The sequence below is a fragment of the Erithacus rubecula genome (genome assembly GCF_903797595.1).
Source record: "Erithacus rubecula genome assembly, chromosome: 3".
NCBI classification, from domain to species: Eukaryota; Metazoa; Chordata; class Aves; order Passeriformes; family Muscicapidae; genus Erithacus; species Erithacus rubecula.
Window position 1 is genome coordinate 361,419 of NC_136689.1, and position 15,514 is coordinate 376,932.

Consider the following 15,514-nt stretch of genomic DNA (forward strand, 5'->3'; position numbering starts at 1 on the left):
AGCGCCGGGCCGTGAGCTGGGCCCGGGACAGCGCCGGGCCCGGGACAGGGCCGGGCCCAGGGACAGCACAGGGACAGTGCTGGGCCGTGAGCCGCGCCCAGGGACAGTGCAAGGCCCCGGGCCAGCACCGGGCCCCGGGGCAGCGCCAGGGCCGGGCCCAGGGACAGCGCAGGGACAGTGCCGGGCCCCGGCCCCACCATGCAGGTCCCGTGCGCACCGTGAGCCGTGAGCGCTGCCGCCCTCACACCGGCATCGGCATCTCGTTGTACTCGTCCACACCTTCCCGCTCGTCCAGGATGGGCTCGGCCTCGGCTGCGTCCAGCTGCAGGACACGGTGCTGAGGGACAGCGCGGGCCCCCGGGCCTGCCGTGCCCCCGGGACAAGGGACACGGCACACGGGACAAAGGACACGGCCACTTACACACTTCATCTCCCGGTCGGTGAAGATGCGGCTGAGCAGGCACATGCGGAGCGGCACCGTGAGGATGAGGATGAAGGGGAAGGCGAGGGAGGCCACGGTGGACATGACGGCCCAGAGCACGGCCAGGCAGGCCAGCTGCAGCCCGGTGAACAGGTGCATGCGCAGCGTGCGCACCTGGGCACGGACAGGAGTGAGTGCCAGCCCCCAGCCCCTGCCAGCGCCCCCTTCCCACGGGGCACGGCTTGGCCCGGGGTACCCGCACCCCTGACACGGCCCCCAGAGCCCCCCGAGTCCCTGCTCTGCCCCAGCCTGTCCTGCAGACAGGCAGGTTCCCACACAAGGGTACCCCAGCCTGGCTGCTGTCCCAGACGAGGGTCCTGCCCCAAACATCGTCCCCAGGCCCCCTCCCCACCTTTTTGACATAGGTGACATCAGGGTGGTGCTTGGGGGGCATCAGCAGCAGCTGCAGGCGCTCGTAGAACTGGATGCCATTGAGGGAGGTGACGCCCATGTAGAGGAAGATGCCGAAGAGCACGGCCAGCGGGATCTGCCGCAGCAGGTCCCCGATGACGATGGACAGCCCTGGGCCACAGCAGTGTCAGCCTGGGCAGGGGGCACAGCCCCCAGCCCCATTCCCCTGCCCTCATATGGGGAGGGTCCCACATCCCTGTGTCCACTGCGGACAGGGTGGCCACACCAATTTGGCCAAGGCTCAGAGTGCCCAAGCTCTGTTCCTCACACTGCCCCCTCCCCACCGCAGCCCCCCACGGTTCCCCAGCCCCCTCCTCACACTGCCCCCTCCCCACCGCAGCCCCCCACGGCTCCCCAGCCCCCTCCTCACACTGCCCCCTCCCCACCGCAGCCCCCCACGGCTCCCCAGCCCCCTCCTCACACTGCCCCCTCCCCACCGCAGCCCCCCACGATTCCCCAGCCCCCTCCTCACACTGCCCCCTCCCCACCGCAGCCCCCCACGGCTCCCCAGCCCCCTCCTCACACTGCCCCCTCCCCACCGCAGCCCCCCAGGTCCTGAGGGCCACACCTACCGACAAGCACAGCCACCAGCAGCCCGGTGACCCGCTGCTCCTTCACCTCCTGGATCTTGGGCTTGTCCCCTGGTGCCACAGCCTTGCTCATGACGGTGAGGGCGTTGGCATGGGTGACCGAGCGCACGGTGGCTGCGGCGAGCCAGGGCAACCCGAAGAGAGCAAAGAAGCCGCCCATGGCCACGATGAGCAGGAGGTCGAGGTGGAACCCGGAGCCCTTCTGCAGCATCCGCTCCTTCTTGCTGATGATCAGCCTGGGCACCGGGGCAGAGGGTTGGCACAGCACAGGCTCCCCTCGCACCACCAGTGCCCCCTGCCCAGCCCCATGCTCTCACGTGGTGATCTGGGTCTCCATGAAGATGAGGATGAAGACGAGGATGGCGGGGAGGCCGCTGGCCACCATCATCCACACAGGGAAGGCACTCTGCACACCCAGGGGGTTGATCACCCAGCCCCGCTTGTCTGGGGCCGTCACAGAGAACCCACTGGGCACACTCAGCTTCTGCAGAGGGTGGGGGACACAGATGCTGAGCGGGCACTTGCTCAGAGGGGTCCCTTGGAGGCACCGGGACCCACAGAAGCCAGACTCAGAGGGAGAGGGAAGGTCAGATGCTGGGAGCCAGAGGTGGCCGAGAAGGTGCAGGCATGCTGGAGACAGATGGAGCTGCAGACCCACAGCCAGGACAGTGGGACAGGGCACAGGGATCCCTTGGAGAGTGTGGGGTTAGGTACCCTGCCCAGGCAGTGGCTGCTCACCTGTGTGTAGGTGTCCTGGATGCTGTAATCCACCAGCACCATTACCAGGATGGCGATGGGCACCCCAAAGTCCCCGATGAGCCTCCGGATCTGGGGGAATACCAGCACCAGCCTGACCACAGCCCTCCTGACTCACCCCAGCCCTCCAGGCTCACCCCAGCCTCCCTGGGCTCATTCCAGCCCCACAGCCCATGGCAATCCCCACGCACCCGTCCCGGGAAGAAGCGGCTGTTCTTGAACTTGCGCAGGAAGAAGGCGATGAAGAAGGTGCCAGCCATGAGCACCAGTGAGAGCAGCGCCGTGTTGGGCTGCCCCGTGACCTTGGTGGCACCGCGGGCAGCCGGGCTGGTGGCCAGGGCTGTGCTGTTGGCCACGGCCGCGCTGCTGTTGCCCCAGGCCTCGGCCGAGCTGTTGGTGCTCAGGCAGCCGTGCAGGGGGTGCTCTTGGAAGATCTGGAGCAGGAGGATGGGATTTCAGCCCCATCCTGCCCTGCCCTGCCACTGCCCGGCTCATCCCCCACAGCTCACCTTGGCCAGCTTGGAAAAGGTCTCGTAGATGAAGATGAGGGAGATGAGAAAGGCAAAGATCTCCTGGGTGAAGCGGGAGACGAATCGCACCAGGAAGCTGCCCTCGAAGGCCACCATGACCAGCACGATGAGGATGAGCCAAAAGCCAATCCAGACACGCCCCACCAGGTACTCCAGCTCATTAGACGTGCAGAACTGCCCAGCCATGCAGACAGATGGATGGACAGACGGGGGTCAGGACGGTCACAGGGCTGGACAGAGCCCTGGGCAGTGGGGCAGAGCCCTGGCAGGAGGGCTGGGGGGGGTCTCTGCCCTGGGCAGTGGGGCCGAGTGGGGGTGTCTCCCCCAGCCTCCAGGGCAGAGCCCAGCACCTCACCGTGAAGAAGGCTTCCTCAAAGACGAGCAGTGGCCCTGAGAAGCCGATGATGAGCAGGGGCTGAGCACCCAACAGGCAGAAGAGGACGCCCTGCAGCGACGTGGAGATGATCAGCTCCGACACCCCGATCAGGTCCTGCGTCTTCTCCCCTGCGGCAGCACAGGCTCAGGCACAGCATCAGGACGGGCCCTTTGGTCACAGCCCTGCCCCGCAGCACACGCAGGGGGCAGCCCCAGCCTGCAGCCCCTGCAGGCCCCCAGGCCCCCACTCACCCAGCAGCCCCCCGAAGGTGATGGCAGGCGACAGTGCGGCGAAGTAGATGAAGATGACGGCGGCGATGCACTGCGGGTCCAGCGCGTCTCGGAAGTCGCTCAGGTACTTGGGGTACCTGCGCCGCACGTCCCGGATCAGCCCCCCAAAGGGGCGGCCCGTGCGCCTCAGGGGGTCGTCGTCCTCCTCGGCCTCGTCCTCCACCACCTTCAGCTTCAGCAGTGCTGGGGGTGGATGCACGGACAGACAGACAGTGAGGCCCCCAACAGCTGGGACACCCCCAAACGCTGCCCGGCCCCAGCCCTGCCCCTGGCACCTTTCTCCTCAGGAGACTTGGGCTCTAGCAGCAGCCTCCGCTCCTGCTCCATCCTCTTCTTCAGCATCTCGCGCTGGAAGTGGGCGACGCTGCGCAGCAGCTCCTCGCCCTGCACCTCGGACGGCGGCAGCACCACGCTGCAGTCCAGGAACTCGTTGATGGCGTTCAGAAGGTCGTGACGGTCGTCAGCCAGGTACGCGGCCTCGTGGAATTGCTGCGGGCAGTGGCAGGGTCAGTGCCCACGCCACAGCTCTGTGGTGTCCTGAGAGCCCAAGCCCACGGCCTCAGGACGGCCCTGGTCTGGCACGGCCCTGAGCCCCCAGCCCTGGCACCACCCTGAGCTCCCTGCCCAGCACGGCCTCAAGCCCCTGTCCCAGCAGAGCCCTGAACCCCATCCAGGTACAGCCCCAAACCCCCCACCTGGCACAGGATGAGCCCCCACCCCGCAGGACCCCAAGGCCGTGGGGCACAGACCTTGTCGGACATGAGGGTGGAGATGGAGCGCCCAATCTCGTGATAGTCCATGTGGGTGCTGCTGGGGCCCAGCAGCACGAAGAGGAACCGCACAGGCACAGGCACCTCCAGCACCGCGTCCAGCTCCACGGCCTCCTGCAGCCGCACAAAGGCCATGGTGGGCTGGTCCAGGAACTCCACACAGCCTGGGGGCACAAGGGGCACGGGGTCAGCGGGGTGCCTGCAGTGCTGTCCCCACACCCCCGGCCTGCCCACACCCCCTCCGTACCCACGAGCACCACGGTGGCCTCAGCGTTGTCCGGGATCTTCTCCAGCAGCTTCAGCTCGTGCTTGGACTTGGAGCGAGTGATGCCGGCCGGGGGCGTGGGAGTGAGGACCTCCCTCTGTGGGTCAGAGCGGGGGCTGGGGTCAGGGCCCTTCCCCAGGGCACGGGCAGGGCCGGGGGGCCGCAGCACCCACCTCCCGCTCCACGTCCACGCGCGTGTCGTGCTCGCCGGCGTGGCCGGCGATGAGGGGCTCGGTGACGGCCGGCTCGCTGCCCTCCGCCACGTGGTTGGTGCTGTGGTGGTGCACGAGCAGGGAGCCCAGGCTGCCCGCAGAGATGTTCCGCGGGAAGGAGAACTCCTTCTCGTCGCTGGGGTGGCTGCGGGGCAGGGCCAGGGCGGTCCGTGGTGGCCCAGCGGCGACCCCAGGGACAGCCTCACCCTTTGCCCAGGGAGCAGAGCCCGGGGCAGAGGGGCTGTGCTCGTGCCCCCCACGCCCACCTGTGCTTGAGCAGCAGCGCCCGCAGCACGTTGGCGCGGTCCTCGGCCCGGATCTGGTCCGTGATCACCATCTGCTCCACCACCTGGTGAGCCACCCCCGGCAGCGTCTTCTGGTCCAGGTCCAGCAGCACGGCCCCTGGGCAACGGAGGGGGGGCTGAGGCCAGCAGGGACGGGACCCCAACTCACCACAGGCCCCACAGGGTGGTCTCCGCCTCCCTACCGTGGGCCAGGGTCTTGCGGAGCTCCAGCAGGCTGCGGAAGGACAGGGAGGCCACGTGGGGTTTGCCCCAGCGATCTGTCTCCTCCTCCACGTCCTCCTCAAACTTGATCCAGCGCGCTGTCTCCTTCCACTGCAGCTCCTGGTTCTTGTCCACCACCAGCTCGTTCAGCTCCACGAACACCTGCGGGGCAGCCGGGTCAGTGCCGGGACCCCAGGCCCCCCCGTCCCTGCCCGTGCCCGCCCGGGACCCCGCACCTCGTGGGGCTGCCGGTCCTGCTTGCGCTGCCGCGTGCTGGGCTCCTTGTGGTCCCTGCTGACGTGAACCACCTGCGCCTTGGCGCTCTTGCGCACCAGGTGCCGCCGCACGCCCGGCACGTCCTCGAAGCGGTGACCTGAGCGGGGCAGCAATGCTGGGGGTGGCCAATCTGCCCCCCAAACCCAGCACAGGGGACACCCAGCTCCATGGGTGGGGCTGTGGGATGTGTCCTGCCTGGGATGGCTCAGGGCACAGCGATCATCCCAGTGCTGCAGCGGGTGCTGCAGCTTTGGGAGGTCACTTGGCCACCACCAGCGATGCCAGGCAGGAGTCGAGGTGGCTCCTGGCAGTGGGGTCACCTGCTCCCCATGTGCCAAGGCCGACCCATGCCCCCTGGCACACGGGCTCTCTCCTGGCTGTGCTCCACAGCAAAAGCATCACCCTGAGAATCCTGGGCTGTGCGTCCCTGGGGCTGGTGAGTGCCCTGGGGAGCCACCACCACTGCTACTGCCCTCACTGGCTCCAGCTGCCCCGGGCTCAGATCCAGGCCACACCCCACAGGGACTCTGTGGGGCATCAGCCCTGGCACCAGGGATGGGTCCCCTCTGGTTGTGCCTAGCACTGGGAGCACGGTCAGCTTGGATGCAGCCACGAGGCAACCTGGCAATGCCAGCCCCACTGCCCCAGACCCACCACCCCATCACTGTCTGACCCACCATCCCAGCCCCACTGCCCCAGCCCCACCATCCCCAGCCCCACTCCCTGGCACTGCCTGACCCACTGTCCCAGCCTGCTGTCCCAATACAGACTGGCCACCATTGCAGCCCCAGGTGTGCATCCCCAGGTGTGCAGCCCCAGATGTGCAGCCCCCACTCACTCTTCATGTAGTCCAGGTCAGCTGAGGCCAGTGTCTGTGCCTCTGACTCGTCTGTGGGCATCTTCTGGTAGCGGTCCTGCTCTGCAGCCGTCATGCTGCCGATGCAGCGCCGCTCGTGCAGGTTGTAGCTCCGGTGCCCCGGCTGCGACTTCGGCGCGGGGCGCCCTGGGGACCCCGCCTCAGCGGCAGCCCCCTCTCCCAGAGCCCCCTGCTCTGCATCAGGGCTGCAAGGCAGGAGCCCCTCAGTCCTGAGCCCCCGCTGCACCCCAATCCTGCCGTGGGGTACTGCAAGGGGCTGCCAGTCCCCAGCCCTGCCATGGGGTGGCCAGAGGATGCTGCCCACTCCCCAAGCGCCCAGCATGGCCCGAGCCCTGCTCACCTGGCCTGGGCTTCCTTCGGGGTCGTGCCCCCTCGGGGCTCAGGGGGGGAGCCGGGCAGTGCTGCAGGGGCTGCTGGCTCCTCTGCCTGGCGCTCGGGCACCTCATCCTCCTGCAGGAAGAACTGGGGGGGCAGGGGGTGAGCCGTGTCTCCCTGGCCATGGGGAGCAGGGCCCCAGCTCCTCTGGAGCTCCGGCTGTGCCCAGACACGCTGAGCCGGGGGGGCACAGCGCTGCCCCCGCCCCAGCCCCGCCCTCACCTGCACGGCCTCGGCCGGCCCGGGGTGCCGCAGCTCCTCCGCCGAGCGCTCCGTCTCCGTGTCGCACGCCTCATCCTCGTCCTCTTCAGCCTCCTCGATGGTGGGGGTCTCTCCGGGGACAGAGGCACGCCGGGCCTTCTTCTTGCCCTTTTTGGAGACGCCCTTCTTGCGGCGGGCGTCGGGGGGCAGGTGCGTGGAGAGCGGGTGGTGGATGTGGAGGGACGACTGCCGGTGGTCTGGGGGGATTGGGAGTCGGTGCTGCGTTCCCTGCCAGCTCCCCACTGCCTGCTCGCCCCCTGGCCGCTCCCTGCCCGTGCCCTGCTCCGTGCCCGCCCTTGGCCCCGCTCACACTCGAAGTCCTCCTCGCCGTAGCTCCGCCCGGCCTCCTCGGCGTTGCGGGGGTGAGCGTCGTTCAGGATCTCCTCGAAGCGCTCCACGCCCAGCGCCTTGTTCAGGTCCTTCTCCTCCTCCTCCTCCCCAAAGGCAGGTGAGCCGGCGCCCAGCGCCTCCTGCTCGGGCTGTGGGACGGGCAGCGATGAGCGGGCTCAGGGCAGTGCTGGGGACGGGGCAGTGCCGGGCACAGGGCAATGCCGAGCTGTGCCCCGCTGCGCCGTGGGCTGAGCACCCAGGGCATCATTTGCACCCCACACACCAGCCCCAGCGCCCCCAGGCCCAGCGCTGTGCTCTGGTGTCACCCCCACCCCCTGTGCCACCGCAGCCCAGCTCTCGGCCCCGGGGCTGTGCCCGGGCTGTCCCGGTGCCCGGGCTGTCCCGGTGCCCCGCTCTCCTACGAACCCAGCACCACGCGCGCTATGCCCCTATCGCACCTCTGCACCCCGTGTCGTGCCCCCCACCCACACCCAGCGCTGCCCCCACCCCATCCTCCAGACCCTGGACCCGCAGAGCCCCCAGCTCTTGCCCCCTGGCTCTGTGCCCCCCAGCTCTGTGCCCTCCTTGCTCTGTGCCCCCCAGCTCTGTGCCCCACCAGCTCTGTGCCTCCCAGCTGTGTGACCTCCGACTCTGGGGCCCCCCAGTTCTGTGCCCCCCAAGCTTCGTGCCCTCCGGCTCTTTGGCCCCCAAGCTTCGTGCCCTCATGGCTCTGTGTCCCCCCCAGCTATATGCCCCACCGGCTTTGTGCCCCCCCAGCTCTGTGCCCCCCCAGCTCTGTGACCCCCCCCAGCGATGGGTGCCGGGGGGCAAGGGTGGGCTCGGGGCAGGGGGCGGGGCTGGGGGCGGCAGGGGATGCAGGGCTGGGGGCGTGCAGGGATGTGGAGGAGTGGAGGGGGGTAGGTTGTGGGGGGAATGCGGGACCGGGGGTTGAGGGGGGTGCGGGGACACGGGGGATGCGGCGCTAGGCTGGACGCGAAGGATGCGGGGCCGGCGGCTGCGGGGGGGGGGTTCTGGGGAAGCGCGGGAGGGGCTGCGGGGCTGCGGGGGGCGCGTCCCCGGCCGGTCCTACCTGAGTCATGGCGGAGCCGCTCCCTCCGCAGCTCCCGCAGCGCTTTATCGGAGCGGCGGGACCGGCCGGGGATGGGGCCGGGGGGGGGATGAGCGAGAGGGGGGCGGGCAGGGAACCGGGGGGCGGCGGCTCCGTCCCGGCCTCGCCAAATATTGACGGAGCCGCCTCGCGCCCGTCTCAAGGTGACGGCGAACGCAGAGGGCACCGGCGGCACCGCGGCACCGGCGGCGGCCCGGAGCGACCGGCCCTCCCCCCCGCGGAATGCAGAGTGCCCCCGGGATGCACCGGGCCCGCCCGGGATGCGCCGAGCCCCCGCCACCCCCGGCCCCTCGGGACGCAACAGCACCCCGGGACCAGCAGCCCCTCCCGCCGAGCCCCGGCCCCGCAACAACCGAGCTCAGATTGCTCCGCTCCCCCGGTGCCGCACGGCCCCCCCGGTAAATCCTAAATCGCCCCAGTGCCGCACCCCTCCACCCCTGCGGGGGCTGCACGGCCGAGCCCCCCCGGTATGGCCCCCACCCAGTGACCCCGCGTAGGGGGGACAGGGGGACCCCAGGCACCGGGATCTGCCTGCAGGAACACCCCCGGGCAGCGGGGGGAGCTCCCAGCACCCCGAGTGGGCACCCCACAAGCAGCTGCAGGTCCAGGGCTGTGCTAAGGCCACCCCACGTGAACCCCAGCCCAGGTGTCTGGTTTGGGCACAGGTGCCCCCGCCTGTCCCCACTGCACGACGACCACTGGGTCCCCCAGGGGACAACCCAGGGGACAACCCAGGGGTGACCCAGGGGTGACCCAGGTGACGACCCAGGCCACCCCATCACACCCACCACCCTGGCACACGTGATGGCTGCGGTGGCACCAGGCCCCATCCTGCACCTGCTCCCACACTCCTGCCACATCCCTTCCACCATCCTCGTGACCCCTTTGACCCCGCAGACCCCCCAAGCCCCTTTGGCCATGGCCCCATGGCCCACACCTGCCGGGCTCCATCTGCACCCCAGCAGCCCCCAGCACGCTCCTTTGGCGGCACCTGGCGTCACCGTGGCGCAGGTGGGCACGGCGCCCTGGGCTGGCAGGGCAGGGAGAGCCCCCGGGAGCCCCCCTAGGCCGCAGCTTACCTGGGAGCCCCGGAGGAACTCCATTAGGATGGGGCCAGTCCCATCCCCGGTCACGTGCGCGCAACGGGGACGCGCCAGCAGCACCGGGCGGCCGCGGCGTGACACGGGGCTCAATCATTAACTCGGCCCGGGAGCCGTCGCCAGGGCACTGCTGGCACTGCGGGCAGCACCACGGCCGTGCCACCAGCGGCACTGGCACCGCGCCGGCCCCAAGGGCACTGCCACCCTGGCACAGCTGGCCTGGCCTGCCCGGGGAGCTGCTGTGGGGCATGGCTGAGCAATGGGGCAGGTGACACAGCCCTGTCAGCTCCCCACAGCCCTGTCCCACAGCTGAGCGAGGGGTGGGCACTGCGGGCACTGCCAGCTCCCCACACCTGAGTGAGGGATGGGCACTGCGGGCACTGCCAGCTCCCCACAGCCCTGTCCCACAGCTGGGCGAGGGGTGGGCACTGCGGGCACTGCCAGCTCCCCACACCTGAGCGAGGGATGGGCACTGCGGGCACTGCCAGCTCCCCACAGCCCTGTCCCACAGCTGAGCGAGGGGTGGGCACTGCGGGCACTGCCAGCTCCCCACACCTGAGCGAGGGGTGGGCACTGCGGGCACTGCCAGCTCCCCACAGCCCAGCTATCAGGCATTCCCCATGCCCCAAGGCAGCAGAGCTGTGCCATGACACCCGTCACCCCTCCCGGCAGCATCGGGATGCAGCTGTCATCCCCCCCGGCACAGGGCCTGTCCCCGCGGTGGCACTTACGCTCTGGAAGGCGGAGGAGACAATGTGGTGAAGCTCGGAGGACACCTGGGAGTGGGTCATGGTGCCGGCCCCCGGCACAGCCGGCTTAGCCCTTTTCCTTCTCGCGGGGGCTCAGGGGTCGCTGTCGGGGCAGCATAACCTGGGGGCACAGAGGGGGATCAGGGGGTCCCCAGAGCCGTGCCGCGGGCGGGGCCGGGGCTGCCCCTCCTCGGCTCGGGCTGGCTCCGGGCTGGTTTGTCTTGGCCACCGGCTGGAATGGGAGAGCTGTGGCCAAGACAAACGCCGGGAGGGGAGCGGAGTCGGGGCAGCGGGACCCCGGGCAAGCACCCAACCCCGCGGGTGCAGGCAGAGTGCCAGGCTCGGGGGGCCGCCGCAGCACCCGACCCTCCCAAAACCCCACAGCCCCTCCCACAGTTTCCCCAGGCAAAGCAGCTTCCACCCACATTTGCCCCCTGGCAGCTCCGCGGGCCCTGCGCTGACCCCTGTGTCACCGGTGTGCCGCGTTTATTGCCACGGGAGGTGGCCCCACGTGACGGGGGGACTGAGGAGGGTGGTGACGGATGACTGCGTCTCACATGGGTGGCATCACTGTCCCCGTCACCGCCACCGGCGGTGCCAGCACGGTGGCCGTGGTGAGGCTGCAGGAGTTGTGGTGTCGGTGAATGCCCAGGCTGAGGCTGCTCGAGCCTCACCGCAGCCCCGGATCCCACCTTTTCCCAAAATTCGGTACTACCCTGCTCCAGCTTCTCCCTAATCCCCGCTCCCGTCCGGGGCCGGAGCCAGCACATCCACATTCCAGCAGGCAGATTATCCGCCCTGCCACGCCGCTCTCCTGGGGCGCCCGCCAAGCCGCCGCCAGCATTCAACCCCCCCCCCAAATTCAGGACGGGACCCTCCCACGGGGGGGACGTGGTGCTGGGCCGCCCCCTCGGTGGGTGCCGGGGCGCCGGCGCGGGACGGCGTCGCTGCTGTGGGCGCTAAGCAGCTTTTTGGGTTTAATCTCGCGGGCAGCTCGGGATTAGTTTGGGAACACACTGAGATTGTTCTCGGGAACGTCGTGCTCTCACAAAAACCACCCCAAAACGGGGTCCTGGTCCCCATGTGCCACAGCGGGGTCCCAGCGCGGTGGTGACACTGGGGACATGTGGCGCCCGACAGCCGGGGCATGACCCCGCTGGAAAGGATGACGGACAGCTGGGGGGGCACGGGGGGACACTTCTGCTTTCCATTGCAGTCACTGAGTCACGGACGAGCAGTGGCCGGGAACGGCTCAGGGCTCGAGCCAGCCCTGCGGAAAGCGGCCAGAACAAGCCTTGATCGGTGCCCTGTGGCCACCCCCGCTCCCAGGACCTTCTGGCACCCTGGGATGGGGAATCAGGTCCAGCGCAGACACCCCAGGACAGTCTCACCGTCACCGCGCGGCTGCAGTGCCACCACCTCGCCCTCCTCCTGGGCAGAAGGGTCTGGACACGCACCCGCGGCCACGGCGGGGACAGGACCGTGACGGTGTCAACGCTGGCATCGCCACCAGCCGCGCCCCTGCGCGGCCCCGCAGCACAATGGCCCCTTGTGCGAGGCCGGGCCGCCCCGATAAGCGGGGCAGGACCGCGCTCCGGGCGCCTGCCAGCGCCGGCCACGCCGGGAGTGACCCGACACCGCCACGGGCGCCCAGCGCCGCTGCCACGGCCACTCCCGCGCCGCCGGAGTCACATTCCTGGGACCGGCCCCGGCCTGCCTGAGCGGCTGAGGCGATTAGAGGGCTCGGCCCTGGCCCCACACTGCCTCGGGGCTGCCCCGGAGGGCTGCGAGCTCCCGGACCCATCCTGAGCCAGGACCCACCTCTGGGTCAGCGGGCGGGACCCCGGGCCGAGCGCGGTGGGACAGTGATGCTGGTACCAGGCAGCACATTCACACCGGGATATTCGTGTCCACACCGGGAGTTATGTCCTGGGCAACCTGTCCACACCAGGACAAGCACACCTGTGCTGGGGACAATCACATCCTGGGCAACCTGTCCACACCAGGACAAGCACACCTGTGCTGGGACAATCACATCCTGGGCAGCCTGTCCACACCAGGACAAGCACATCCACACTGAGACACCCATGTCCTGGGAAGCCAGCTCACACATCCCACCGGGACAACCATGTCCACAGCACAGACCCCAAACCCCACAGAAAGAGATAAGGGAAGAGACAAGAGACAAGACTGGGAGCAGGGGGCCCCCAGAGCAGCAAGTGTGCTCCTGCCCACACTCCCATGCCAGTGTCCCCACGAGCAGCAGCTCCACGACTCCTGCCACTCCATCTGCTGCCACCACCAGCTGCCCCCTTGGTGACAGGAACACACCTGTCTGTGTGCCAGGCAGGAGGAATAGCTGGGCAAGGCTAGCACAGCTCAGGCTGTGCCCACCGCCCAGGCAGACACGTCCATGGAACAGGGAAGTCAGGAGAGCCCCAGTTCCCTGCACCCCAAAACTGAGGAGGCCCCATAGGTGCCCCAGCACTCTGTCCACCCTCAAAGATGGGAGGACCCCAGCTCCCTGCAGCCCCCTGCTCCCTGCCCCATCTCACCTGGCTGCTCCAGGAAAGCCCTGGGTGTTCCTGGCACCCTGTGTGCCCCCAGATCCCACCCAGCAGAAGCAGGTGGGATCCTGCACCCCCTCATCACCGCGGGATGGAGCTGGGCCAGACACCACTGGCTTCCTCTCGGCGGCAGAGCTTCACTCACTGAAACTTCACAAACCAACACCAAAAATATTCACCTCCCCCCGGCCCACGACCTCAAAACCACCGGATCTGGAGATGAATCACTGCTCTGCACCCACATGGTGCCACTACCACTGTCATTGCCCCAGTCACCGATGTGCCAGGGCACCCTCCACCTCCTCACTGGCACCTCAGAGAGGCCAGGACCCCGCAGGCAGCACCAGACCCACAAGAGCCCCCTGCCATTGCCCACCCCACCATTGTCCCCACCACTGTCCCCACCCAGCAGCAGGGGACAGGCACAGCTGCCCTCCACACTCCTGCGGGGACATGCACCAGCATTGACAGCCCGGTCCCTGCAGGATGGGATGGCGCTGAGAACGGTGGTCTGGCCACAGCGACAGCCACTGTCACCTGCGGCAGGGCTGGGCGACGCCCACCCCCCAAGGGCTGTGGGAGCCCAGCGGGGACGTGTCACTCCCGCTGTGGCACCCCCTGTCCCAGCACAGGCTGGGCCCCACTCACCCCATCACCGCCGGCCCGGGGAGCCCGAGGCTCCAGCAGCTCCGGCCGCTCCCACGGCCCCGGGCGGGTCCTGCCCGGCAGGAGGGACGCGGGACCCCCGCGGGACCCCCGGCACGGCAGGAGCCGGGAGAGCCCGGGGCAGGGGCGATCCTCGAGCAGGAGCGCGGGCAGCCGCGCTGTGCCCGGAGCTGCGAGCGCTGCCAGGAGCTTTATACCGGCTCAGGAGGAAAACAACCCGCGGGAGCAGCGGCGGCAGCGCGAGGCTTTGTTCCGTGGAGCAGCCCCGGATCCAAACAGGGAAGCTCTGCCAAGTCCTTCGCCGTGGCTCCCGTGGCGACCCCACTCCCGCCCCAGGCGTCTTTGGGGACACAGGGGACATGACCCCCTCCGTAAGCGCAGGGTCCCACCCCGGGCGAGGGTTGTGCCCACCCCCTTGGCTTCCCGCCCCTGGAATGCCCCGGTGCGGCTCCCTCGGGCAGCCAGCCCGGTCCCTGCGGCCACCGCGGCCCGTCTAATGACAGCCTGTGACTGTGGGGGCTGAAACGGGGACAGCGCGGGGACACGGCTCCCACGGTCCCCTCCCTTCCGCCGGCTGGGATGGCACTCTCCGGCAGGGTGGCACCTGGGTCACCCTCAGCCCTGACCAGGGCACAGGAGGTGCCAGAAGGGTCCCCCAACCCGTCCTTTGGACCCTTGCGGCAGCCCCATCCCCTGCAGCGTGGCTGCCCGCCCAGGACAGGTGACAAAGCAGGTACAGAGCGGCCCGAGCCCCCGGGAGCGCGGGCGGAAGGGCTGCCGGCGGGGGGCGCAGCCGCCGGTGCCAGCGGATCGTTAGAACGATCAAATCCCGGTTTTTTTGGCAACCGCTTGAAGTGGTGCAGCGACCCCGAAGGGCTCGACAGCAGGTTCCCAACCGGAGCCCCCCTCCGTGGGGGGACGGGGCAGGCGCGGAGCCCTTCCCGCAGCACTGGGAGCTGCCAGCATAATTCCACCACGGAGCAATCTCAAATCCCGACATGGTATCGAAAACCAAAAGGGTCTCTGCAGCTGGGGAGAGGCAGCCACAGCCAACGCAGACCCCAAAACCTGTTCGCACCCCAGCTGTGCTGCCCCCCTCCCCGGGGACGCGCCCGGGGCCATGGAGCCCACGCTCCGTGGGAGAGCCCCGGGCTGGAGCCGTGCCCGGCGTTGCTCAACCCCGGATGGTTTCGCAAGGGGCAGTGCCCCGGCACCCGGCGGCTCTCAGCGGGCACGGCGCGGCTCCCGGGCCCCTCGGAGCCGCCGTTCCCGGGAGCAGGACGATGGAGGGAGCTGGATGAGCCCAGTCCCCTTCCCGGCCCGGGGGGCCCCTCGCGGGGAGCGGGTGGCTGCAGGACCGCCCCAGACGTGTGACAGGGACACACACCTGGCCCACCCCCGGACCCGCGGCACTCACCTGCCGAGGGCTGCCGGGCTCAGGCGCCGCGGGGGAAGCGCATGGAGCGGCCCCGCTGCAAGAGAGAGGGATGATGATGATGATGATGATGATGATGATGATGATGATGATGATGATGATGATGATGGATGAAGGGTCCTGACACCCCCCCTGCCCCGGGATACACCGTCACCCCGAGAGCAGGGTCTGGGGTCACCTGGGACCACCCCGCACGGAGCTCCAGTGGTGGCGGGGGGCCGAGGTTCGCCGTCCCGGGCAGCATCGCTGCCGGCCGGGAGGAGCGCGGGAGGTGCCGGGGTGTCCGGGAGGGCTCCAGGGACCCCCGGGGATTTCGGGGTGCTCCTGGGGGTGCCGGGGCTGGGTACCGCTCCACCTGCAGCCGAAGGAGCCGAGGCACCCGGAGCGTGCGCTGGGAGCCCCGGAGTGCGGGACACGGCACAGCCCCCCCGAACCTCCCGAACCCCCCGAACCCCAACACCGCGGCACGGACCGGGACCTGGGGCTGCCAGGGCGGGGAGGGACCGGGACCGGAACCGGGACCTGGGGCTGCCAGGGCGGGGCGGGACGCGACCGGGACGGG

General features: G+C 69.5%; 1 protein-coding gene across 2 annotated transcripts; it reads right to left on the bottom strand.

Moving 5' to 3' along the window:
* Window positions 1-206: 206 nt before the first annotated feature.
* On the bottom strand, window positions 207-15,059 carry SLC4A2 (solute carrier family 4 member 2). 2 transcript variants are annotated; one of them, XM_079301189.1, is made up of 23 exons: window positions 14,935-15,059; window positions 10,267-10,405; window positions 7,287-7,455; window positions 6,938-7,173; window positions 6,681-6,802; window positions 6,302-6,525; window positions 5,424-5,560; window positions 5,169-5,349; window positions 4,948-5,083; window positions 4,643-4,826; window positions 4,452-4,566; window positions 4,184-4,368; window positions 3,710-3,923; window positions 3,396-3,617; window positions 3,124-3,272; window positions 2,748-2,942; window positions 2,430-2,672; window positions 2,221-2,310; window positions 1,800-1,966; window positions 1,465-1,718; window positions 834-1,003; window positions 422-595; window positions 207-322 (listed from the first exon to the last, which is right to left on the bottom strand). In XM_079301189.1, the coding sequence occupies exons 2-23, from the start codon at window positions 10,324-10,326 to the stop codon at window positions 242-244; spliced, it is 3,708 nt and encodes a 1,235-aa protein (XP_079157315.1). In that variant the 5' UTR covers window positions 10,327-10,405; window positions 14,935-15,059; the 3' UTR covers window positions 207-241. The 2 variants fall into 2 exon arrangements, with proteins under 2 accessions (XP_079157315.1, XP_079157316.1); XM_079301190.1 differs by lacking the exons at window positions 10,267-10,405; window positions 14,935-15,059 and adding an exon at window positions 9,515-9,566.
* Between the last annotated feature and the right edge of the window lie 455 nt (window positions 15,060-15,514).

Excerpts from the sequence above, each read along its gene's own strand:
- SLC4A2 (XM_079301189.1), bottom strand. The coding sequence starts at position 10,326 with ATGACCCACTCCCAGGTGTCCTCCGAGCTTCACCACATTGTCTCCTCC. Across the intron at positions 4,369-4,451 it reads GGCCACCGTGGTGCTCGTGG|GCTGTGTGGAGTTCCTGGAC; the intron begins GTACGGAGGGGG and ends TTGTGCCCCCAG. Across the intron at positions 2,311-2,429 it reads GCCGCTTCTTCCCGGGACGG|ATCCGGAGGCTCATCGGGGA; the intron begins GTGCGTGGGGAT and ends GTATTCCCCCAG.